Consider the following 27,826-nt stretch of genomic DNA (forward strand, 5'->3'; position numbering starts at 1 on the left):
CAGTTTGGGTTTTCTAGTGCAAATCAAAGAAAGAGGCAAGTTCCACATCTCCCCTGACATGGTTTGGGTCAGGGACAGATCTGTGCAGTAAGGATGCTATTAGTTCACAGAAACAGCTTTAATCCAAAGGTGAGCATTATCGGAACACAAATAATTCTCCTCCTCTTCCCAGAATTTTCAGAAATGCTCATCTGAGGTCTATATTCACAGTCTCTAGTCACTGTATCCCCTCCCAGTCCCACCCCCATTTGCTCTTGAACACACCCATCAGGCTTTTGCTTTTGTCAAGGTCACTAGTGACCTCCAAATGGCTAGTGCCAATTCATGGTCAATTCTCAGTCCTAACAGGACTTAGCACAAATTTATCATCTGCTCTCTTTGAAACGCTTTCTTCATTAGATGCCCAGAATATATACCTATTTTCTTAGTACCTCAACCAGTGGTTTCTTGTCAACCAGTAGCCTTTACTGGCTCCTAATCTCTATAACCACTAAACACTGGATCAATCCCTCCTTGTTCTCACAGCTTTGGTGGTCTTAACCATCCTTACATGCTGGCAAATGGATTTCTTTAGCCAGATTACTCACCCAAATTCCATAGTCATAAATTCAATTGTCTACTTGAATTTCCCAGAGACATCAAGGTGCCATCTAAATGTTTAATAGACACATCGGTCTCAAAATGTCTTCTTCCACCTTTGTCCTGCCTCAGTAAAAAGTAATTCTGCCCTTCAAATTCTCAGACCAAAAACCTTGGAACTGCCCTTGGTACCTGTCTTTCTTTCACATCCCACATCCTATTCAGCAGTGAATTTTTTGTCTGTATTTTTAATATATACCCAGAACTGGATCATTTCTGACTACCTCGCTGGTAACATCCTAGTCCATCAGGCAACCATGATATTTTGCCTAAGTTTTGCCTTATATTCTTAACTAGTTTTATGCTTCTGACCTTTCCTCCTGTATCAGGGTCTCAAACTCAGCATTATTGACATCTTGGGCTAGATAACTCTTCATTATGAGAGAGGCTATCGTGAGCATTGTAAGATCTTTAGCAGTATCCCTGGCCTCTACCCACTAAATGCCAATAGAAAACACTCTACAGCCCCCTCCCCTTGAGCTGTGACAAACAAAAATATCTCCAGATAATGCCAAGTGCATATAGGACAAAATCGCCCTGATTGAGAACCACTGTTCTACAGCATATTCAACTTGGCTACAAGAATAACCCTTTTATAGCAGAAACCAGATTACGTAATACTTCTGCTAACAACTGACTGATTAATTTCCATCTCACCCAGAAAAAAAAAAGCCAAAGTCCTTACCTCAGTCAGCCAGTTCTCTATGATCTGCTACTCGCCTTCACTTCATCTCCCTCTCTCACTCTGCTCCAGTCATACCTAGCTCTTTGCTGTTCCTCAAGTATGCCAACACAGTTCCCGTCTCAAAAGCGGGGCACCTTTTTCCCTCTACCAACAGGCTTTGTCCCCTAATATCCACTTGGCTTCCTCCTTCATGCCCTTGAGTTCTTTGCTCAAAAGTCAGCTTCCCAAAAAAGCCATCCATATTCAGGCATTTAAAAGATCCAGCCCCTTCCTCATGCCTGATCTTCCCCACACACTTCTTGTTCCTTCATACTAGCTTTATTTTTAATGGCACTTATCTCCATCTGGTATACTATATGTGCTACTAATAGCTTCAATGCCTGCCTCTACCTAAAAAATGTAAGCCCCAGGGGGGAAGGGATTTTTTTCTTTTTTATTTGCTGCTGTATCTCCATCACAAAGAAAAGTACCTATGGGAGGTAATCAATAAATGTGGAAGGAAAGAAGGGAGGGAGGGAGGGAAGGAGGGAAGGGGGGGGAGACGGACCATCTTAGATCTGAAGGCTGAAGGCAGACACAGCTGATATCTAGGATATAGCTACATGCACCATTAACAAAGACTGAGTTGGTTTGCATAGAATTTATCTAAAATATAATTCACAATGTACAGTGGAAAGTAAAGATCTGTCAAAATGCTTCTGTACTTAGGAATTTTTATGTAGGGGGTATTTAGAAAGCATACTTATAAATCCATTAACGTATATATCTAAATATCTTTAGATATATAAAATAAGTAGAACTTTAGGAGAAATTTTACCAAATGCCACAGGCTACGGTAACTCCCCTAGATACATAAAAGGAGTGTGCTGGGGTAAGTCAAATCATTCAATTATATCCACCACAAGGTAGCTTAACAAGTAAGAGTCCCAGCGAACAAAGCTCTTTTCTACCGATGAAAGCCTGCATGGTTCACTTGTGAGTGAAATACAGGACTAGAAATGCTTCCTGCTGCAAGCTGACAGTTACATGGAACCCCCTGAAGTTATAAATTGAATTCCTCCACTAATTACTGGTCTGAAGGGGACAAAGATTCACATTTTATTTCTCTTGCTGAACTTGCAACATAAGCACTTGTGAATTTTACATTAGGGTCAAGCTGGGAAGTTCCCAGTCAGTTTTACTTGGAGTGCAGAACAGTGTCACCTCCATGCAAATGAGGTCAGGTATTCTCCCTGCCTCGGGTGCCTACCAGGGAGATTTCAGTGCAAAGGGTTCCAATAGAGAAGTGGATACCAAGACGAAAAGAAAGAAAGAAGACAGAAGAAGGAAAAAAAATACGTAGATCCTCTTTGAAATAAAATATTGTTTAGAAATTTGAAATTAAATATTATGGATTCGAAGAGCATATATTTCAAAAAGGCCTCGGGATTTTGCAATATCACTCATTAAAATTATATGCCACACCCATTGATCACAATATCAACTATTCTATCTACTCTCTGAACTACACATTGTAAGACCAATAAAGCTACACAGCAGGCAGGTACTTTAGTGAAATAGGCTCAGTTCTCCTGAGAGGAGAACCTGTGGTTCAAATGCTAACATTTTTGATCAGATAAGCACTTGATTCTTGCCAACGAGCAATACCTTTTATGAGGATGCTGATGAAAAACGCTCTGGGGAAGGAAAATGGATGGGGAGACGGGAGGGGAACAAAGGGTGGCTGTGATGTAATATTTCAAAACAGGTTTTCTGAGAAGGAAAAAAAAATAACTTCAGCATTTCTAATGGGTATGTACCTTTTCTAATTTTGTGGAAAGTCAGAGTTCACTCCCTTGCAGAAGCAGCAACTTCATTTAAAATAGCATAACAAAACTCATCCATTTATTTATTCAGCAACACAGGATCGAGCATACTCTCTTTGTAAAAGAAGGAAATGTAAGCATAGTCATGGTGAACACAATCCCCACTGCTAAAATCCCCCCTTCTCTCTTGATTCTATTCCATTTACCATAACTTATTTGAAATACGACTGAACAAAAATAATCTAAGGGATCACTAATACATTGAAGTCTGACATCTGAGAATTAGGAAAGAAACAAATCAATGAGTAGAAAATATTCAATAGGTCTGAGAGTCATGAAGACCTAGCTTGAAATCCCAGCTTCTTCACTTATTGGGTATCTGAACAAATGGAAGACTCCCTGGGTCTCAGTCCCCTTAAGCGGAAAATATAACAGAACCTACACACAGAGCAGTTGTGAGGATTCAATGAGATGCCAGCAAGCACCCCTTCCCAGTACATATTTAACAAACTATAGCTACAGGGGTTATCTTTTGGAATCCAAAACTTACATAATGCTGTTCTTTATTTCTATGAGCACTCTTTGGCAAGTCTTTAGAAACACTAAATTTTATTTCACCTCTTCAGAAGAAATTATTTCCATGCTTATCTTCTTTAAAAAATAGAACCCTGCCCGGCCGGGCGTGGCTCAGTGGTTGAGCGTCGACCTAGGATCCAGGCGATCAGGGTTCGATTCCCGGTCAGGGCGCATGCCCAGGTTGTGGGCTCGATCAATGACTCTCTCATCATTGATGTTTCACTCTCTCTCTCTCTCTCTCTCCCTCTCCTTTCCCCTCTCTGAAATCAATAAAGATATTTTTTAAAATAAAAAATAAAATAAAAAATAGAACCCTTGGAATTTTCATGCTTCCGGATGTCTCAAATAAATGCACAAGGAAGAAATTCCACCTCAATGAACCCCTCCCAGTAAAATAACCAAGAAAATTCTTACCTAGTTTTGGCAAGGAGTAGGGCACTTTAAAGTAGTCCTCATAGAATTCTATTAGTCTCTTTGTTATATGAAGAGCATAGTCCCCAGATCCTCTTCTGATAGCGTCGGGTCTTGCATATAATCGTACCTAATTAAAAATATATATAAAAGTTACTTTAGCCTTCTGGTACTCAAATTTTATCTTCCCTGCATATATGAATCTATACAAATCACTGTGCTTACTACAGAAATTAAACAGTACTCTTGTTCATATATCGTAGCATGCTGCGGCTGAATGAACCAAAGTCAAACAATTAAAGTAACCAAGTTGAGCTAGTCACAATTTCCTCGCTTTACAAGAGGACACAGAGAGATTTATACACCTTGCATCGAAATAAATATTCAAAGTTATCACTTACATGTGCTTGCTAGAGATAGGAAGGTACGGTGGATTAGTATAATGGTTCCCTGACTATGCTGAAAGTAGGCAGGATATGGTGGCTCAGCAGGAGAGAAAATTCATGGTTTGTTAAAGACACACTGCATCCAGCTTTGGAAGTATTACCAAGCTGAACGGCAACAGAAGTTGTGCTTTCTTCTTCTCTTTGGAACTAACTGTCCTTAGTCCCAATATGCAAAGTAGGGATAGAAAATTTTTCATGTCCATAAATGATTGCCATTCTGAAAAGCTGTCTGCAACTGCTCCAAGCTTTGAAACCGGCTGAAGTAATTCATATCAGTAACACAGTCTGGATACTTAACATAGATTTTTAAATCAAGCATTGTATATTATCTATTCTGTGGCCAAAAAGGAGCCTGAGGCAAATAACCTAAAACTGAACAAAACTAACAATTGTACAGGAAAGGTTAAAATGAGATTAGTTTCATAAAGCTATCCAGCATCTTTCTTTCCAAAGGCTAAATCTATTTTTCACAGATGTGGTCCCTAATCCTCATATCAATTCTGTGAATAATAAATATGCATTTTGTGGAGCAGTGGCGAGCACAGCAGCCTGGGAGTTGGCTGGTGGTCCTGCTCGGTTACTAACCAAGCCGGGTGATATTGAACAAATTACTTAACCTCTTTGGGTCTCAAATGGTCTCATTTATAAAATAAAGGGGTTGGCCACCAGCTGGTTACTAAGGTTCTTTTCAGTTCTAAAATACATTACTTCCAATTGCATTTTACAGATAAAGAAGTTTGTGTTCTTTTTCAAATCACTCAAAAAATAAATGGTTTACTCGGTATGTGAAAATGGACATTTATATTCAACAGAAAGACAAAAGAAAGCTGTACTCAATCATATAAAAATTGATTAGACAATCAACTCTTTACTATCCTTGCTTAAGGAGAGAGAACAGATGTCAGAGATGTGTTTAATCAAAAAGAATAAAAAGTTTTAAAAAATACATTCTGACTAAATGTTAGAAAGTCCTGTAATTCAGTAAGATATCCACTAAATTCAATAACATTTATTTACTGAAATTGTAAAGCTACTTCCCACCCAACAACCAAATCGAATATCAAATTTAGTTGACAGTCACCTACAGAGAGAGACACTGGTTATAATTCCCTGCCCCTGATATCACTTGTGTATAAACATGAAGTTTCTTAAGTAAAGTTCCCAATAAGCAAACCCTAAAGAAGGGATGAGTATACAAGTGATCTACTAAGGAGATGTTCTCAGGAGAAACTTACAAGGGAGGCCCAGGAAGCCAGATAAGAAAGGAAAATATGCCACGCAAGGTGCAGCTTCAGGTGAAGTCCTGGCCTTAGTCTGATCCCATGAGGGAGCTCTGGAGTATAACATGCACCGGTGAGTTTGCACTGCCTTGAGGCAGACAGCTAGATTCCCAAACTCCTACACCTCAGTTACTGGATACTGGTTACCAAGAAGAAGGCATAAAACCCCAGGCACATTTTGTTCTTGAAGCATTTGGCTGATGCAGCTCCAGGGGCTCAAGTATAGTCCTTTGAAGATTTCAGGTACGGCCTACTAGGAGCAGAGCAATGAGAGCTGGGGTATAGGTGCACCAAACAAGAAAGAAGAACAGTCTGGGTACCAACAGCATACACCACAGAGAGCACTCATTCATTCATGCATTCATTCATTCAACAAATATTCATTTGACATCTGCTTTGCACCAGGCCTGGACTAAGCATTTTAACTTAGTGATGACTAAGCATTTTAACTAAAGGTGACACAAAGCATTATTGTGGGGGGTGGGGGGAGCAATGAAAATGTAATCTCCATTCTCACAGAGCTTTCCATTTATTAGGTAAGTTAGATAATAACAAATAATGATAAATACCATATGGGTGGTAAACTATAAATGACAAATGGATACTGAGGAGAATCAATAGCTTTCAGAAGATTCAAGCTAAATAGTAATTTCATGTTAAACCATAACCAAGACCACCACAAAATGATGCAGCAAAAGGTCACTAATTTTACTCCTAGGAAACATCATTGATTTTGATAAAAACAGACATTCCTATTAATCAACTCTACCAGCTAGTCAAGCTATCTGTAGGCCAAGACAGGAGAAACACAATTAATCCAGTTGTCAAGATTTGATGGAAATGATCCAATCTGAGTGAGAAGATACAATATACACATGCTCAGCGTAGTGTCTTCATTTGTTCATTCAAACATTTATTGCAGGCATGCTGTGTGTCAGGCATTGTACTAGAGAACAGAAATAGAACGATAAAGATTCCTAACATAAAATGAACACGACATTTACTCTCACTGCTCTTAAGAAGTTCAAAATATGTGGGAAAACAAACAAATAAATCAACAATAAAATACAATATGAGAAATGCAACAGTGTACTCTGCCTTCCCTCCCATTAGAAAAGTCAAGGAGACTGAGCTCCTTTCCAAGGCCAAGCCCCCTACATTCTATTCCCTCTTGCCTTTTCAAAGATATTCTCAAAATGCTCCCCTTTATCTCCCGTATCACCAGTTTGTGTCTCCGTGGTGCATCATTTTCACTGGCAAATACTCTGTATTGTTTCTTATGTTCAAAAACAAAATCTTTGCTGACCACAGCTCTCCCAGCTATGGTTTCCACCAATGCTCCTTGAAAGTGCTGTCTTCTATGTAGCTAAGATTAGCATACATGTTAACATCCAAACTAGAACAAGTTTAGAATGAAAAGGAGCACTCAGGTTAAGCGGGGTGGCCGCCCACTCATACACTCTGGTATTCTCTCCTGAATCCACTACCGCAAGGCTTTCATTCCCACTACTCTATCCTGACTGCTCTCAATACGCTAAAGGCACCAGGACGCCAGATCCGGCAGTCAGCTCCCAGGCCTCAACATGCGTAACCTATCAGCAGAATTTGACACAATCAGGCATCTCTCCTCCTTCTTTCACTCGGCTTCTGTCTTACTTTTCCTTCCATCTGGTTGACAACTCCTCAGTCACCTGGCTGATTCCTCCTCACCCTCAACTTCAACCTTCTCACTTAATGATGGAGGGTCCCAGGTTCCAAGCCACAGATATCTTCACTTCTCTGCCTACACTCAGCCTCTTGGTGACATCTAGTCTCATGGTTTTAAATATCATTTAGATGCTGAAGACCTACTCAATGACTTCCCAACTTCCACATTCATTAATCCAACTGAACATGTCTAACAGCAAATTCCCGATATCTCACACACACACACACACACACACACACACACACACACACACACACACACACACACACACCCCTCAACCTGCTATTGCAAAAGTCTTTCCATCCATTTGCCCAAGCCCAGGGCCTTAACATCATTCTTTTTTGCCTCTTTCTCTCACACTCCATGTTCAATTGGTCATAAAATCCTTTTGGGCCCTAGCCAGTGTTTCTCAGTGGTTTAAAGCATCAACCCGCACACGAAAGGGTCGAGGTTCAACTCCAGATCACGGGCACGTACCTGGGTTGCAGGTTCAATCCCTGGCCCCGGTCAGGGCTCGTGCAGGAGGCAACCAGTCGATGTGTCTCTCTCACTTTGATGTCTCTCTCTCTCTCTCTTTCTCTTTCTCTCCTTCCACTCTCTCTAAAAAAAAAAAAAAAAATCAATGGAAAAAATATCCTTGTGTGAGGATTAGCAAAAGAAAAATTCTTTTGGATCTACCTTAAAAATATATCCAAACACCAACCATTTTATAACCCCACCACTGCCAGCCTGCTCCAAGTTTCCTTCACGTCTTGCCGGGACAAGTGCTGTAGCATACGACTAATGTCTTGTTCCTTACTCCCTTAAGCATGTCCTCTACACAGCAACAAAACGGTCCTGTGAAAATGAACATCCAGTCATATCACTTTTTTGTTTCCCTCCTCCAGTGACGTCCCATCTCATTCAGAGTAAAAGGCCAAGTTTCTACAAGGACCCAATATCCATATAAAAACCTAGCCCACTTTTCCTCTCTGCCCTCCTTTGCCCCACGCCAACCTTACCCCGTTCGTGCACTAGCTTCCTTTGCACTTTTCAAATCTCGCCAAGGCTTTTCAGTTTCCCCCTAGATATCTCCATGACTTGTTCACTCTCCCCCTTTAGATACTTGTACAAATATCTCCTCTTTCTGAGAAATTTCCCTTCCACCCCAGAATATCTATCCCCTTTCCTTACATTATTGTTTCCTATAACATTTATCACCATTTAACAAAAGGTATGTTTCACTTGCTCATTTCACTTCTTGCTGCCTTTTTTCCAAGACTGTGACTTACATAAAGGAAATAATTTTTACCTATTACTTTTAACCATGAAAGTGCCATTTTTGTAGGTCAAAATATTTTGTTTAATTTGCCTCTCAAGTACCTGGCACATAGTAGGCAGTCAATAAATATTTTATGAATGAACAAGTGAATCTCATAGGTATGTGCAGGTCCTAAGGGGATATATAATAGGAACCCTTTGATAAGACTGCAGGATTCTCAGGGGAGGAAATGTTTCAGCTAAGTCTTGAAAGTAAGCTGGATGTATTAACCTACCAAGTGGAGAGTGATATCCCAGACCAAAGTCACATTATGTGCTAAGGAATCCATGCTGGCCAAATAAGTGACTTTAAAGGCAATAGTAAACATCAGAACTTAATTATAATAGTGGTGGTAGTTCATTGGAGGATATTAAGTCAGAAAGTGGTAAAATTACTTTTGCATTTCAGAAAGATCACATCAGTGACCTATATCAAGTTGAACTGAAATAGAAGGGGTTACATATTGAGACAGCCAATATTGTTAAGAAACAATATTAGAAAAGTGAGTGATATACAGTGTTAGGTGAGACCAGAGAAGTAAAGAGAAACTTCAAATCATATGAAAGAAGAGCCTGTATATCAAATTGTAGAATATTAGTTTAACACTATAGGCACAGACAAGTTATTTAAAGATTTTTAAACCACAGAATGACCAGAATTTGGTTTTAACGGATTACATCAAAAGCAGTGTAGATAAAGGATTAGTAAAGAAATAGAAACACATAAAAGGAAATGAGTTAGACTATTGTAGAAGTACAGGTGAAAGATGGTGGTTTGGACTGGAGAGATGGCAGTAGGGATGCAGAGAAATGGATGGACTTAGTCAATTGGTCCTGACATTCTACTGAATGAGTCCTTTATCTACCAAGTAAACCTAACTGTAGCCACACTCTCACTTAAGAGCGATCATTCTCTATCTGTGCCTGTCTCACTCCAGCGCCCTGCTGGAACTAGTGAAACCCAGTTGAAAGATGGGAGGGAAAAATTCAAATTATTTCACAAGCTGGGTATTCCTGTGAGATTAATCAAGAGTTTGCTGTGCAATAAATCATTTTATAGTGTGAAAAACAATCACAGTTGCTTTCTTCCTTTAGGTTATCTAAGCTCTACTTAATCATAATATAGAAACTAAATCTTCATAAACACAGTTATCATTCAAAAGCAATGAAATATAATTTTATTACACCTGCTTATTTGCATTTTCTGACATTCCAAGATAAGAGCCCAGCTCTGAAAATGTAAATTGCTAGCCAGCCTTTATCTCTCCCTCTGCATAGCTTCTTCCAACAACCGATATGAACCAAACTGCCCATTTAGTCCTGTGGAAAGGACATTACACTAGGAACTGGCACACTGGGAGGTGAGACTCAGCTTTCTCACTACTTCTGTCAACTCGTGAAAGTCTCAGCTCAAAGTTCCTTTCAGGGGTAATAGTTTATCTTTATCTATATATCACGTTATGCCTGAGAAACTGGTCCATCACACTAATTCACCTAAATTCTTCTCATGTAGTCCCCACTTATTTTGAAAAGAAAATAATGAACAGGTTTTTCTTTTAGCTTCACATAGCTTTACTCCTCTGCATTTTCACTTCCCCTGAAAATGCATACCAACTGCTCAGCTACCAATCTTCATCCTTTGTTCTTGAGTGTTCCTCATTTTTCCCCCGTTAACCACCTGTGAACTTGGTACTGATTAGAGAGAAATAACTGTAATAGCCAATATGGAATACCAGAAGTGGCTTCAGGAAAATATTCTTATGTACCACCCTTGTGCTAATATATCGCAGTAATGAACTAAGAACTACATATTTTTGATCCCTTAGAACAGTTAAATGCCCAAAATAGGTGTTCCTAGAGGAAGTCTGTTGTACCCAGTGGCCTTTACTCTGTCCTGCCACCCCTTGATGCACTGCATGGGACAATGCTCCAACCAACCAAGCCACACGGGCCAGGCATGGACTCTCTATATTTAAAGTGTGTTTTTTTCATCTTTTTATATAATTTTATTTATTTTAATCATTGAATGGAGAAAAATACTAACAGGTGGTATCTTCAATCCCTTTAGTCATCTCACTTTCCCACAAAAACAAGGGTGGCAACTGTTTCAACTATCCTGACAACTAAGTGGCTGCTTAGCGGGCACATGAGAAAGAATCCTGAGACCACATCTGCACTTGGCAGGAGAAAGTGTCAAGGTCTGTGAAATGCCATCTGTGCTCTCAGGGGTAGGAGAGATGGCTTTGGTGTCAGATATTTGCCATTATTAGGATAGAATATCCTTTGGAAGGGAGTCATAATGGAAGGGAACTTTAGACTCATTCAAATTGACTTTGTCTCTGATGGCTGTGCAACTTAGAAGATACCAAGGAACTGTTTATGGATTTCATCCATGGGACATTCACTTATTCAATTGCTATTCAATGAGCATCTATTAATGTTCCCTGTTGAGTGTCCAAAGGTAAGCAAAGGAGACCCGCTGTCTTCCAAGGAGCTTGCAATCCAGTGGGGAGACACAGCAGCAAAGTCTCATAACTGAGAAGAGCAAGATGAGCCTCATTTACATTGGCTCCTCAGAAGTCCTCTCCATAGCGATGCTGGTTAAGTGGACTAGGATAGAGTACCATGGAAATAAAGAGAAGCGAGCAGTTATTCATTCCTACATCTAATGTTTTACCTCTCATTCTGTTAAAGATTTCAAAGTAAAGCTAAAAATATATATTGTCAGAAATATAAAAATCTCATACTAATTAATTTGGGCTATTTTCTTATAATAACCTAAAATACTTAGCAGATTTTCTTATTTACCTTTACAAAATACACATTAAATGAGTCTGTAGCTAGCAGTAAATGACGACTTTATAAGTGAAAACTTTGAAGGAGTTTTCTATCGTCATTGAGTCACTTTCAAGGACAGTGAAGTTAAATCTCTGTGTCTAAAATCTTTCTTCTAGACTGTTTGAATAATCTTTGTGTTAAAAAGAAATTGTGGTAGTTGCTATATAATGATGTGAAAGAGTAGTTACGCCATCCAGCAGAGGAGAAAAAATCACAACAGTACTACACCTGCTAAATAAAGACTTGCATAACACTTTATCTGACTTGACGCTTGTAATTTGGTGGCGTTAAGTTAAATAAACCTTCTGGCTTTCCAGAGTTATCTTCTGAGAAAATTTTATACCGCAAGAGTACATTAGGAACTTTGGAAGACATAATAATTACTTCGTGGCTTAAAAATATCACCATAACAACAATAACAAGCTTACTCTTCCTTTCACCTAACTGAAAAATCAGTATCTTCCTTTAATAACTGCAAAACAATGATGTGTTGTTGCTAATTTCTCAGCCAGTAAATTGAATTAATTCACCTATGTGACTGCAATTTGATTGGGGCAGAGAGGGGACGGGGGCGGGGGGGTAGTTCTTCATACAAATCAGTAAACAGAACTAGCCAGGGAGAAGGGAGCAGGTGCTTTTTGGCCCTAAGATAAATATATTGATACAAAGAGGAAAGAATGTTGTAAACAAGAAACTAAAAGCCCAGGAGTATTAGTCTAATTTAAATTCAGAAGATAACTTTTTTTTTCTATTTTGCTAAGCAAAAAGGAAATAAATACGCACGAAACTTGGACAAAAACAAGGAACCAGCGTGCATTGCCATGAGCCCATAAACACAAAGAGGAGGCAGGAGGGGCCGGGGAAGGAGCCGGAGGCAGGAGCTTGCGGCGCGCCCCGCTTGACATGGCAAGCGCCAGCCTGCGTGTGCTGCCTGGAGAGACCGAGCGCCACTTCTCTGCAGTGGAGCAGCATGATTGAGGACAACAAAGGGAGATTATTTAGGCAGCGGAGTTGGAGATGCATTGAGGCAGGGAGGCTACTGAGTAGAAAAGCATAATAGGAGTGAAAAATTTGTTCTGTAGCTTTTATAGCGAGAACAGCCAAGAATAGGCGATCTCCATCACCGTAGTCAAAGAGCTCGTTCCGAGAAGGAGCAGAATTTAGAACTGGGAATGGACGGGTAATAAGATCCCAGAGCGACGGAGTCATGTGGTGACAGCAAAACCACAGCTACTTCAAAACCCACTGTTCTCACAGAAGCTGAGTGCAGAAACAAACACCAGGGCTCTGGGTGCGCCTCCCCTTGGAAGCCAAGCCGTACAAGATCTGTTCTGAGAACAATTACTCATCGCTAATGAGGCCCCAGACCAGCCTTAGACTAAACTCCACTTCCTACCCAATACTGTTGTAAGGAAACTCTATATATAAAGTGTATTTGTCTCGCCTCTCTGTGTAGGACTGTCAGTTCTTTAAGCCTTGGGTCCATCTTTGCGGTTTCTCTTTTCACTCCTCACTGTGTCTAATACAGTGACTTTCATCCAATGGGGACTGACAACATGTTGCTGACTCCCGTAAAATGGCAATAAACTTTGAAGGTCCTTGTCCGCTCCAATACTAAAATGCTGTTATAATAGATCGATTACATCTTCCAATTACACTTGGCTTCAGGCAAAGAGATTGGTACTGTGGCAACCTGCATGGTCTTTTCTTGAAATCACTTCACATTTATTTACTAAGCACAGTATTTACTACTTCACTGTGGAGTTAACAAATTCTCATTACTTTCGAGTACTTCCAAGAAAGGGCAAAGTTTTGCCATAATCATACCGCTGTTGCCACTTTTTTCATATATATATATATATATATGAATAATGGGCCCTAAAGATACCATGTCCTAATCCTTAGATTCTATGAATGTTACCAAAAGAGACTTCGAAGTTTTGATTAAATTAAGATTTTGAGATGAGGCAATCATCCTGGATTATTCAGGGGAGCCTTAAGTATAATCACAAGTGTCCTAATAAGAAGGAAAAGAGGAAGTTCTGACTTCAGAAAAGGAGAATGCAATAAGGATCACAGAGCAAAGTTTAAAGATGCAAAGGAAAAAGAGGCCATGAACCACAGAATGCAAGGAATGTAGCTTTTTGTTTGTTTGTTTGCTTTTTTATTAAATTTACTGAGGTGACATTAGCTGATAAGATTATATAGGTTTCAAGTGTACATTTCTATGATACATGATCTATAGTTTTAGAAGCTGGAAATCTCTTTTTTTTTAAAAAAGCCTCATCTGAGGATATTTTTTTCCATTGCTTTTCAGAGACAGTGGAAGAGAGAGAGAGAAACATCGATGTCAGAGAGACACATCCATTGGTTGCCTCCTGCACATGCCTTCACCGGGTCCAGGGATCGAGCCTGCAACCAAGGTACATGCCCTTGGCCGGAATCGAACCTGGGACCCTTCAGTCCGAGTGCCGACGCTCTAACCACTGAGCAAAACTGGTTAAGGCTCATTTCAGATTTCTAACCTCTGGAACAGTCAGAGGATAAATGTGTGTTGTATTAAGTCACTAAGTTTGTAGAAACATATTACAGCAACAGTAGGAAATGAATACATTCTAATTTTCTATCTTCACAGTGTTTTGGGTTAGATTTTCAGCTTCTTATAGGAACACATTTTGTATTTCTTCTTGTGCCTCTCTTTCTGCTGTAGATGTATTTACAGCCTTCAAACTGCCAATGTTGGCACACCTGTTTTACTCACAAATATTATTGCCAAGCACACAACACATTACTGCGCATAATTGGTACACACACACACACAAAAGTGAAATGATTAAGTAAAAGAATCATCTGCAGCTTTTTTTCTCCAAGTGTTATCCTATTACGCTTGGCATCAGAATCACCTGGGATAATTGTGTAAAATTCAGATTCCTGGGCCTTCACACCCCAGAAATTCTGAATCATCTCCTTCAGGTGGTGCCCTAAAATCTTCATTTCAACAAACTTACCAGTCGAATCATATAGACACTAAAGTTGAAAAACTATTTGCCTGAAGTCAACTGAAGGGTGTTTTGTTCATTCAGTCCCACAGTAAGCAAACCTCAAGTCTAGAAAGAAATATTTAGCAATAGCTTAACACATAGGAAAACATATATCCTCACTCCTTAAACCTCTTTCAACACCAGAGTCTTCAATGAAGATACATTCAACAGGGCCGTTATTATTTTTAACTCTAACAACTAATCTTTCTTTCCCCTGCACGATGAACAATAAACAACAGATGAGTCAGATCCAATGTCTGGAAATCAGTAAAAGTTGTTTAATACTGTCACAGCCCATAGATAAAACAGCACCATTTACTCTCTCTCCGACATAGAGTACCTTTTTTTTTTTTTTGGAGTAAACTGCAGTTTTGTGGGTTGTTTTTTTTTTAAGCAAGATAGAATAAATTTAGAGAATTTCGTTATTGAGCTATCTGTTCTATGCCTGGTCAAATACCTTCAGCAAGAACTGACAGCCAAGTCCATCTATTTGTAAATACAGGAGCTCAGTGCTCAGTTGGATTCAGCTTCAATTTAGTTTGGCCCATCTGTCCTTTTATTCCCTGATTCCCAACTACCTGCTGACCTCACTTCTACGTATGTCATCTTCCCCTCCAAATCAAACACAGCATCCTGCCTGCATCGCTCCTCTCTCCTGTGTCTCTCAATAATGCAGACAGCTTTCCACCACCCAAGGTCAGAAGTCAGAATTCATTTGTTCATTCACTCACTGGACACATAATTACTGAGAATCTACTCTGTGCCAGGCCCTCTGCTAGGTGCTGGAAATATAGAAGTGAACCAGACAGACAGAAATCCCTATCATGGAAAGCTTGTAGGAAAGACAGATAAACACAAACAATACAAATAAATAATACAACACAAATAAATAAATATGAACAATATAGAGTATGATAAATAACAATAAGTATTCAACTTAAAAATACATCCAAGGGAATTAGAAAGTGTGAAAGGCCAGGGAAAGCCTCACTGAGAAAAAAGGTGATACTTGGATAGAAGTGTAACATAAGTAAGGATGTGAGAAATGGGGAAATAGGTTTCTGGGGAGAATGCATTCCAGAAAGAGCTACTTATAAATGTCCTGAAAACCATCGTTACAGTCCTCAAGCTTCTCCATTCAACTCTTTCGTTAAAGAAATTACCAAATATTTCAATGATATAGAAATTCTATAGAAAAGTCTAGTACAAAAGTACATTATCCCTATACCCCCAAGAGACTTTAATGTTGACAGTTTTTCCACATTTGCTTCAGATGTTTTTAACTATGTAAAACATTACAATTCCCTTGGGGTAATTCACCCCCTCCTCCCCCCCTCCCCTGCCTACACAGAATTAACCAGGGCCATGAAGATCTGGTTTGAGTGTATTTCCAGTTCATGTTATATTCATCCTTCAGTTTTACTGGGTGTTAGCTTCTCGTCACAGGAATCGTACCAATTTAGATCCCACCAGCAATGTATGGCCATCCTGTTTCTCCCAACCTCACAAATTCTGTATTCTGAAATGTTTGTCAATCGATGGATATGGAATGGTGTCTCACTGTTAACTGTAATTTGAACCTCTAATGGTTCATGTCTATGGCTTATATTTTCCTCTTCTGCAAACTGCCCTGTTCCTTTGTCTATTCTTCCATTGGTGTATTTATATTTTTCATCATGATGTGCAGCAGTCCTTTGTATATTCTGGACAGTAATCATTTGCTAGTGTATAATTTGAAAAAATCTCCTCCCATTCTGTGCTAGCCTTGTACATTATGTCCCTGATCAAATAGAATTTTTTTAACTTAGAATGTAATCAAATATCAAATGTTCCCTTTAGAGGTTGTGCTTTGTGGGTCTCTTTAAAGAAATCTTTCACTGCCCTCAAGGTCCAAATATATTTTTCCTATATTTTCTTCTACAATTTTTAAGCTTTTGCTGTTCAAAGTCAGGGCTTTAACCCCTGTGGAATGTATTTGTGTGAAGTCGTCAAATAGCAATCGCATTTTATTTTTTTCTTTGTGTATAATCATTTGTCTCAGTAATACTTGTTGAATAGTCTTGCCTTTACCACCAGTTTATCATTTCCCCCTCCTGTACAGTCCTAAGTTCTCATATATACTTGGCTCTCCGTGGTTTTCTATGGGTCAGCACGCGGTCCTGCCAGTATCACGTCATCACTCAAACTGAATTTAAAAATGTGAAGTCTAATAATACCAGTACTTTTCCTTATTTTTTCCCCCAGAACTTCATAATTATTCTGTATAAATTTCAGGATCATTGTTCACATTTATGTACAAAATCCTGTTGGAGGTTTTCCATGTTATTTTGACATCTTCAAACATTATATATCAACATCCATGTCCATGGAATATCTAATTATTTTGGTTTTTACCTCACTTTTAAGTTTTACTCTTTCCTTCACATAAGTTATATATCTTCTATTAGATTTACTCCTAGATACCTTATGTTTTGTTTTTACTGTGAATGGGATTTGAAAAATCATATTTCTAATCTATTATTTCTGATATTAACCATTTATTGATTTTTGCAAAGTGACTTTGAAACAAGCCAACTTTCTGAATTAATTCTAATAGCATTTCTGTGTGTTTTTCTGTTGGCTTGTTTCAGTCAGGATTCCTAGAACAATAACTAGGAGCAGTGAAAGACGACGTCCTTATCTTATTTTTTACTTTATTTGGAACGCTTCTGTTTCACTACAAACTATAATTCTTGCTGCAAGATAAGGAAGTTCCCTTCTATTCATCGTTTGCCAAGAATTGTATCATGAATAGTGTCGGATTTTTCTAATGCTTTCATCATATCTATTCAGATGATACATTTCTTCTTCCCTGTGTTCTGTTAAGGTAGTGAATTATAGAAATAAATTTTCAAGTGTTAAATTGTTTGCTTTCCTCTGGGGTTGTGGGTGGGGGAAGACCACCTATTCACATGTTGTAAGCTTTTCTCTTTTGTTTAAGATAAGATTTAACTACAAAAAGTCTCGTAAACATCTGTCACCACACAAAGTTATTACGATAATATTGACTATTTTCCCTATGCTATACATATCCTGATGACATTTCTTTAAATTTATCTTTATTGTTGACAGTATTAGAGATGTCCTCTTTTTTTACCCTGTTGACCCCTTTCACCCCTACCCACCCTCTCCCCGTCCCAGGCCTTCTCCATACTATTCTCTGTGTCCATGGGTTACGCATATATGCATATGAGTTCTTTGGTTAATCTCTCCCCACCCACCCACTCACCCCCGCCTTCCCTCTGAGATCCCTCCGTCTGTTCCATGCTTCTGTGTCTTTGGGTCTATTTTGTTCATCAGTTTATTTTGTTCATTAGATTCCACATATGAATGAGACCATCTGATACTTGTCTTTCTGTGACTGGCTTATTTTGCTTAGCGTAGTACTCTCCAGGTCCATCCATACTGTCTCAAAGGGTAAGATAAAAAGACCGTTCTTTTTCACAGCTGCATAGTATTCCATGGTGTAAATGTACCACTGCTTTTTCATCCACCCTTCTACTGCCCCATAACAATTTTTTTTATAACAAAGGTTTGTCCTTCTGGTTCCTCTTCATCTTTTTCACCTATCTCTCCACCCGCCCCCCAAATGCATTCACCCCATCAGTTTGTTCTCTGTATCTATGAGTCTGTTCCTGTTTTGTTTTATTTGCTCTAGGTTAAATTTTCTTCCTCCTGGGGTCTATCCAGTACTCATTCCTTTCACAATGGTCTGTAAACAGAAAACTCTCCTAGTCCTTCTTTATCTGAAAATATCTAGTCTTTGCCTTCACTCATAATCAATAATTTAATGAGAATTTGCAAGCCTAGGTAAGCCATGACATTAATTTTTCTCTCAACATTTTGAAAGTATGTATTATACTATCTAGGAGACTCTGTTTTTACTAATGAAAGGTCTACTTGTCTTTTTTTTCGTAATAGATTATCTTTTTTTCCCTCTTCTGTTGCTTTTTAAAAACATGAATAATTTTAAATTTTCAGAAAGCAGATATAACAGTATAATGAATCCTGTATAACCATCTCCTAGATTTGACAATTATCAAATACTTGCTTCATCTATATCTTTCTCTTCCTTTGCTAAAGTTTTTTTTTAAGGAAATCACAGACATTACATTATTTCATCCATACTATATACATCTCCAAAGTTATGGTTCTTTTTATGTAACCACAGTGCCATTATTCATCTCACAAAATGACCTCTAGCTGTGCTTACGGTTTTTTCCTTTGAGTCTGGTGTTTCTTTGTTTTACCATGATACACCCTATGTGGCTTTGTTTCTACTTCTCCTTGGGTCATTTTTTATCTCCCCTCTACCTCACCATACTATCCAGTATCCAATCCATGACCAAGCCCTTTTTTTTTTTCTTTTTTTTTTAATTTTAAATATACCGTTATTGATTTCAGAGAGAGGAAGGAAGAGGGAGAGAGAGAGAGAAACATCAATGATGAGAGAGTCATTGATCGGCTGCAGCCCGCAACCTAGGCATGTGCCCTGACCGGGAATCGAACCCCGATCGCCTGGATCCTAGGTCGACGCTCAACCGCTGAGCCACGCCCAGCCGGGCACCAAGCCCTTTTAATTTTACCTCTTTAACAGATTTTTAATCCATCACTGCTCTCCATATCCACTGCCATCCAAGTCAAATGTTCCCATCTTTGTCGCCTGAACTACTCTAATAACTTCATAACTTCTCATCTGCATTCCTTCCCTCTACACGCAATCTTCACAACGTAGCCAGAAGGTTCTTTTTAGAATGCACATTTGATGATAAAGCCTCCATCTTAATACCTTCATTCTCTCGGGAGAGAAAAGTCCAGGAGGTTTGTGTGGTCAATCTCTAACCAGCTATGCATAAACTGCCCACTTCATCTTGACACCTCCCTCAACCTCTACTCACTACCACATCCTTGACCACTTCCTAATTTGCTTTCACTAATCCTTCAAATTTCCCATCCCTTCTTCAGGGAAACCCTCGTAGAATCCAAATCTAGATTAAGGTTTTGTTTCATTTTTTTTAAAATAAGTTCTCAGAGAGAACAGCTGGCACAACAGCAACTTTGCACCTTCCATTTGTTAGTGTGACTATTTGATTAAGATCAGTTTCCCCAGGAGTCACAGAATTCCATGAAAGCTCCAGACCTAAAAGAGAAGTGAGCACAAAGCAGGAACTCAAATTAATATTGGTGGAATGAATGAATGAATGAATGTCCAGGCATCCCTCCTCTGTGCTTTCATTCCAATCTGCAAATGTTTATCTTACAGCACTTGCACACTTGATATTTTCAATAGTTTTCCATTCAATCTCTGCAAATAGATTATAAGCCCCTAGGGACAGAAAAGGTGTTGAATTCACTTTTGCATCTCCAACAACTGCTCTAGTGCCTATATGTACTATGTTTTTAATTACAAAATAAGAAATTGGGAGAGGGACCCTAGTTTTGATTGGCTCCCAGGTACATGAAACCAAGTTGATCATTCTTAATTTATACATTCATTCTTCATTCCCATTTCACTTATCGGAGCACCTGCTATGCCCCAGGCACTAATTTAGGCACTAGGGATAGAGCAATAAACGAAACAGACCAAATGTTGGCCCATATTGAGCTTATGTCATGTCATGCTTTCATCAGTGATGTATGAAAGTTTCCTCTTCTATTTTATAGTTGGTTTTTATTATTGCTTTCCCCTTCATTCCCTATTCCCAAAACCATTCCTCTTTCCTTGGTAACTACTCCTGCGCACTTTCTATCCCCCCACCACACCAGTTTTTACATGTAAGCGTATCCAGGAAAACATACTGCATTATATGTGTGTGTTTAATTTTTTTAAATAATATTAAGTTACAATCTCATTCTCTGTTTTACTTTTACTGTTTGTTCATTCAATTAATTCAGAGGTCTATTCATGTTTCTAAATATAAAAAGTAGTTAAATGCTTCTAAGCATTCCATAGAGTACCATCTTACAAACATACCACAGTGTCCATGTCCTTAGAAAAGAACTCCTATGGTACTTTCAACTTTCCACATAGCCAAATTCAATGAAATAAGCATCCTACTGCATATCTCCATGTGCATTAACTTGACAGCTTCTCTCTGGCATATGCCCAAGAGCTGCCAGACACCAGGATTAGCAAACCCAATTTCCCTTAGAGCCGCAAGCTGTTCCCTGAAATGGACACAGGAGTTTACGCTCCAGCCAGCAGTGGCGAGGGTTCCCTCATCTTCCCATCCTCACCAGCACTTTTATATTCTCTCAATTCACATATTTGAAAATCTGATAGCTGTAAGGTATTATTACATTAATACATATTTCTCTGATAACGAAAGAGAACTGAGTCTTTACCACTAGACCACAGTCTCCATGTACATATGAGAGATCTGAAGCCAGATTTCCACTTAGTATCCAAGTACATTATTCTGTGGCTCAGTTGCTTCCTTTGTAAAATAAAGATGAAATCATATTTCTACTAATGAGAATTTAAGTGGTTAAAAATTAAGCACCAAGGAAAAAATCTAGTACAAAAAAAGTGCTAAGTGTTTGCTATTATCATTTATTATATTATTTACAATTATTTTCATTCAATATCCTCTTTTGTAAATTGCCCATTTATATCCTTTGACAATTTTTCTTCAATATTTCCTGCATAGTCCTTTCTGGCTTACATGAGCTTCTTGTATATTCTGAATATCAATCCCCTGCATATGTTTTTAAATGAATAAGTGAGTGAGCGATCACAGATTAAACATGACAGTTTTCTCTTGCAGAACTCCAACTATTTGCTCTTTCTGCTCACTGCCTTGCTGGGTCATTTTTTGTGAACAAAATGTTGAATCTCATGTATTTTTTATCTGGTCAATAAATTTTAAATAAAATTTAATTTATATTCCATTTTTCTAAGTCAACAACACACAAATCCACAATTGCAGGGAGAAAAAAAAAATCCTTGCTCCAAAGTGGAAAAAATTAAACAAATCTATTTGTGGTTTTTATTGGACATTTTTTACAAAAGTATAAAGTACGAAGAGCTGGGGCTTCTGTTAAATCTTTTCAAAGACTTTGTCTCCATTTCAAACTCAGATTTCGACTAGAATAATCCCTGAAATGGGCTGCCAAAACTGTAATTTTCCACAAGATTCCCAAGGAACTGTTTATCACTGTTAAAGGTCTACTTTTAATAAAATCCTTAGTAATAATTTATAAAAACACATAGAAAATCTTAGAAAACTTCAAAATAGAGCACCAAGAAAGTTTTGGTGAGAACCAGTGTTTAAAGGAAACCTCTGTGGAAAATCCCAAGTTTGTAAGCATTTTCCTTGCAACTAAAAACACACAAATTGATAACAAACTTCTCAGCTCAGAGCTACACAAGAAGTCTGTCATTTCTATATCATATTTTTAAGCAGCGATTCAAAAGTATCAGGAAAGAGAAACATTTGTCCATCTTCAAAGAGCATAATTTATATAAAAATGGGGACAGGAATTACAGCTGAAAAGGAAATGGAAATAATGACCAGTTGCCATGCCTTTCACTGCCTCCTGGATAGCTTTCTGATACCAGATGCTGTCACAGGATTTTTATTTTTAACAGTAAGGTTAATTGGTATAAATAAGAATTCACGTGTTGACAGAGAAGTCATCCTGGTGAAAATAACTGGTCTCCATACTCATCAGTAATGTTCTAAGGAGGTAAAACAAACACAATTAAGAAAATGTTTGGCCAAATCTCTCTTTTTTCTACCTAATTCCAACTTGATACTCAGATTCATTCGGTTTATGTTTAATGCACATCTTTTGGATTCCAGAGTTAAAATTATGAGTAAAAACTCACAACACCCCTGTTTAAGATTCAGCAGGGAAGACAATGTTAATTTTAAAATTACACGAAGTGAAATTATTCCAAAGGACAAGATCATGGTGAATGTTACTATGAGAGTCTGAAAGATCAGAGAAAGCTTCCCTGAGCCAACATCTCTCAAGGAGAGAAAGAGTTAAGCTGGTGAAGGGAACAGCAGCAAGTTCAAACCTCTATGGTCGAGAAGAATGGAGGAAACCCACAACGAAGGCTGGGACAGGGGACAGAAAGGAGATGCAAGATAAAGCTGGGAGAAAAGAGGGGTGTCCGCAATATACCTGGCAATTTGGCTATCCTAAGGGTTTATTCTTTAAGTAAAATGGAAAGCTATTGATGGGCTTTAAGAAAGGAGGCTCCAATGTAGAGAATGAATTGGGAGAACAGTAAGAATGGAAACCAATTATAAAAATGTTTCCATAGTCCAAGTGAAAGATACTAGTAACTTGAACTGAAGGGGGTATTGATGGAGATGAAAAGAGGTGCAGGGACTACTCTAGAGATATTGGAGAGGCCAAATCAATAGGCTGAGATAGGAAAGAATATATGCAACAAAGCCTCTTTCATAATTTCTGCAAGAATCTTTCTAGGCATTGTCCTGCTTTCTCTGTTATGGCTGCCAGTCAGTCACATCTGTGCAGGTTAAAAACCAAGTACACTCTTGCAACTGTTTGGACACCCAGGCAGCATTTTTCATGAGTCCCTTAAAGAAACAGTTTCAGAGCCATTTACAATAAAAAACAGTTTTAGCCCGGCCGGGCGTGGCTCAGTGGTTAAGCGTCGACCTAGGATCCAGGCGATCGGGGTTCGATTCCCGGTCAGGGCACATGCCCGGGTTGCGGGCTGCAGCCGATCAATGACTCTCTCATCATTGGTGTTTCTATCTCTCTCCCTCTCCTTTCCTCTCTCTGAAATCAATAAAGATATATTTAAAAAAAAAACAAAAAACAGTTTTAGTTGTAGATATTATGTAATCCACACTTCTGTAACATGGCAGAACTAGTTTCCCAGGCCAGCGTATGATCCTATGTAACCCTGTGGGACATAACTTACTTTCACTGCTGTTAACCTAGCTTGCTTCCTCAGCACGTCTGACTATCACACAAGCTTCGTTCTTTCCTAAAGATTTCAGTTTATAAAGTACTTTATCTGCAAAACCTGTAGAAATTTAGAAAAATGTGTAACCTCTTCCTGTGGATCTTCTGGGAGTTGAATAAGATGTGTATGACAGAAATACAAACATGTTCAAAGGTTTTGCTACATTTTTCCTTTATGTTCATAGTTAATTGTATGTAAACGGCTAGTTCTACTTGGCTAGGTTTGGATGCTTTCATTAGACTCTCATAGTAACACAGACCATGATCCTGCCCTTCAGGGTACTTTCACTTTTGTGTGTTTTTAAAATAAATTAATGTTTGTCTCCCTTGCTAAGATGTTGACCACTAAGGATGTTGTGAGTTTTCGTCATGTTCCCTCCTAATTGTATTATCAGATTTATTTGTTAATATCACCTCATATGTTCTGAAAGTGCACCCAGTTTTAATTTTTAGAATATATCTATACTCCCCTTTATCTATCAAACCTCATCTCTCATGATCAATTTCAATAAGGGTCTTTGGCACCTGTTAAGATTCAAACTTAGCCAAACAGAACTTAGCCAAATATCAACCATCTGCTGATTCCTGGACCCGCACATCCGCTCAAGCAGCACCGGTGAGAAACACGGACTCGTATCAATCGGAGACTCTACCGCCTACCAGCTGTACGACCTTGGGCAAGTTATTTAACCCTCATAAGCCTCAGTTCCCTATTAAAAGATTACAATGAAATATATTATGCTCTATACTATATTTTGTAGCATAAAATAGGTTGGGATATAAAGTGTGCGGCACACAGGGATGCGTGGGAGCCATCATCACCACGACTGCTGTCACCGTCATGGTTTCCTGCTTTCCTCCGGCCGTGTTTAAGAGGGAAAGGTGGTGCCACTGATCTTTTGTCTCCTGGCGTATCGAAAGATGCAAAATCGAGTAAGCCATATAGCAATGAACAAATTTAAAGCATTGGGCAAGTTCAGCAAGGATATATGGAGAGGGAACAAGGCACGAAGTGATGTTTGCATGTCTGTTGAGTAGATTAAGCGGAATAAGGTGTAGCCCCACAGAAAAAAGTACTCGGGGTATGAAAAACGGTATGTACTACAAAATGAAGAAATAGGATGACAGTGCAGACTTGAGCCTAATACCTCTGGTTTTTTATTACCTTTCATATTTGTGTAAAAACAGCACATTCTAGTTTATAACTAACAACCATGAAAGGAAATGCATGACAGCTACAGCCATTTTACAGACGAGGCAAGCAAGCCTCAAAGAAGTGCCTCACTCACAGTCATTCACCTAGGAGATAACAGACCAAGACCTAAAGCAGGCTTTCTCACTTTTTTTTACACCAAAGTTGATCACAGGGCCATGCACTTCGGTTTTCTTTTACAAGAGCTACACATTTAATTAGTTACCGTCACAAATAACCATTCTCATAAACAGATATTGTCGGGTCTCAGTGGAAAGTAAGCAGGGTCTGCTGCCCAGGACACTGTAAGGGTATGTATTTGTCCGCAAGCCAAAGCATGCCAATTACCTTTTAAGGAAATTCTCTTACTAAAAGTAAAACAGAAGAAGAGAAAATGAACCATGGTCACATTCACTGTTCCCAGGCATCAAATAAAGTCCCTCTAATAACAGCATTACTGTCGATAGTCCTTTCGAGATTGCCATATAATGCTCAGAAATTTCAGAAACATAAAGAGCACTTATTTGTCTAATAAAAGCAATAAAATAAATAAAGTCAGGCAGATTAGACATAAAACTATGTATTTTCATGACGATTGCAGAATATTTGTATAAGCACATAAATTTTATATATATATGGTTAGCATTTTGAGGAATGCAAAGATATTCATAGGAAAAATGATACAAGTGCCTGCTAAACTCAAATTTATGTATGAGGAGTCATCACTACGGTATAAAATCCATAGCAGAAATGAAACAGGATTACATCACTGACGACTGCTAATATTAATGGACCGAGGGGACTGCGTTCCCTGGAGCTAGAAACATGTCAGAGGGGAAAGACATACAATTCAGTTTGAAAAAGCAAAATCCATTAACCATGAAATAGGGAAACAAAAAAAATCAAACTTTCCATATACCATATCTTACTGGAAAAAATTTATTAACGAAAAAGAGCTCTGCCAAACAAAAGGTTTTCAACTCAAAACAAATATAAAAATAAATTACTTAAAGTCAAGAAAAATTCCAGAAAATTTATACAGTTGATATTATTTTGGCCACATAGATCCATAAAAGTACCAACATATCCCTCTGAGTATAGAGATCCCAACAGAATGCATGTTGATGGGAGTGCACTTAAATGTTCTGTGTTTTTTTAGTTCAAGAAAGGATCATACTAGCTACACAAATTGCTGTGAAGTGTTTCAAGTTTTTGTTTCCATTGTTAAATCACTCCAAACATCTAATCTGGAAAAGATGTCCTAGCCTCAAAAAAGAATAGGACAAATAAAAGATCTGACCCTTTCAGTACACTTAAATTTGTTTATACTTATAACGGCCCTTGAATAATCTTTTGAAAATAGCACACATCAAAAAAAAAAAGAGAAAGATGACCTGAACTAGAGAGTTGTCCACGTAGCAGGATTCCTAAATGGAAAAGATCAAGGCCACTGTGGGAGATCAAAGTGATGAATTGCTTTACCAGTTGTCCACAGTGATACAACAGAAAGGCGGCCTGGCATACTCACACAGAGAATTAATCTGACAAAAAGAAGCTTTCTACTACTTTAATGAGATTAAAGAAATACATTCCAAGATGATTGGTACAGATGAACTTTCAAAAAGTTGAGCAACTACTGAAAGTGCAGATCTTTCCTCACACAAACAGTAAAGCATATAGGTAGGCAGCCTCCCCAGGATGGTCCCCAGTGACCCCACCTGCTGGCATTCATGCCCCTGTACCTTGCTTCTCTAGCTTGCTCACACTCAAACAGCCAGCTTTCATGCTGAGTTGCCCTATGGAGAGGCCCAGATGACAAAGAACTGAGGGCAGCCTCTTGCTAATGTCAGCAAGGAACTGAAGCCCTCAGTCCGACAATCCATGAAGAACTGAACCCTGCCGACATCCACTGCGTAACGGAGAAGAGGGTCCTCCCCCAACAGAGCCTTGAGTGGCTGCGGCTCCTGCCAACACCTTGATGGTAGCCTCGTGAGAAACCCTGAGCCAGGGCGCCCAGCTAAACTGTTGACCCACGGAAACTGTGTGATATTAAATGTTGTTGTTTTAAGCCACTAAATTTTTTGAAAGAATTTGTTACACAGTAAAAAAAATAACAGAATATTCAACAAAAATAACACCTTAATGAATGGTCTCATCTTTGAATATATACATTACTGATTTTAGAATAGAGAAGTCCTTGTCTCCACTGCAACCCTTACTACTTAATTCCAAGACAATCTGTTATGGGTTTATGTCCTTTAAAAATTCATATGTTGAAGTCTTAACCTCAAATTGGGACCTTATTTGGAAATAAGGTTGTTGCTGATGTAATTAATTAAGATGAAGTCATGTTGGAATAAGCAGGCCCCTAATCCAATTTGACTGGTGTCCTTATAAAAAGGGGACATTTGGACAGAGACATGAACAGGGAGAATGCTAAGTGACACCGGAGTCATGTTGCCACAAGCCAAGGAACTACAGAAGCTAAGAGAGAGGCTTGAAACAGATCCTTCCCTAGAACCTTCAGAAGTTGCATTGCCCTACCAACAGCTTGACCTCAGACTTCTAGTCTCCAGAACTGTGAAACAATAAATTTCTGTTGTTTAAGAACTCAGTTTCTACTATTTTGTTAAAGCAGCCCTAGCAAACTAATATATCATCTTCTACAGGGCTTGCCAGGAGAGATCTATTTGAAATATGAATCTCACCATGTCACTGCACTTATCACTCATTTATTCAACAAATATTTCCTCAGTGCCTCCTATATGCCAGGCTTTAAGTGAGGTGCTGGACATTACGCAGTAAACAGGAAATACAGCTGCAACACACACTAACACAATAGCACATGGGGTGTTTTTGTGCTTGAGAAAAGAGGAGCCGTCTCCAAGCAGGCAAACTGCAAAACGGTGCTCCCTTGT

The 27,826-nt window shown here is 38.7% G+C and overlaps 1 protein-coding gene across 1 annotated transcript in view; it reads right to left on the reverse strand.

Moving 5' to 3' along the window:
- Positions 1-27,826, reverse strand: part of TRHDE (thyrotropin releasing hormone degrading enzyme) — a 326,844-nt gene that overhangs the window by 222,932 nt on the left and 76,086 nt on the right. The window contains exon 3 of the mRNA XM_087814534.1: positions 4,120-4,246. Within this exon, the coding sequence (XP_087670660.1) occupies positions 4,120-4,246 (127 nt within the window). The remainder of the gene's footprint in view (positions 1-4,119; positions 4,247-27,826) is intronic.

This window comes from Miniopterus natalensis, chromosome 2 (assembly GCF_054644295.1).
Source record: "Miniopterus natalensis isolate mMinNat1 chromosome 2, mMinNat1.hap1, whole genome shotgun sequence".
Lineage (NCBI taxonomy): Eukaryota > Metazoa > Chordata > Mammalia > Chiroptera > Miniopteridae > Miniopterus > Miniopterus natalensis.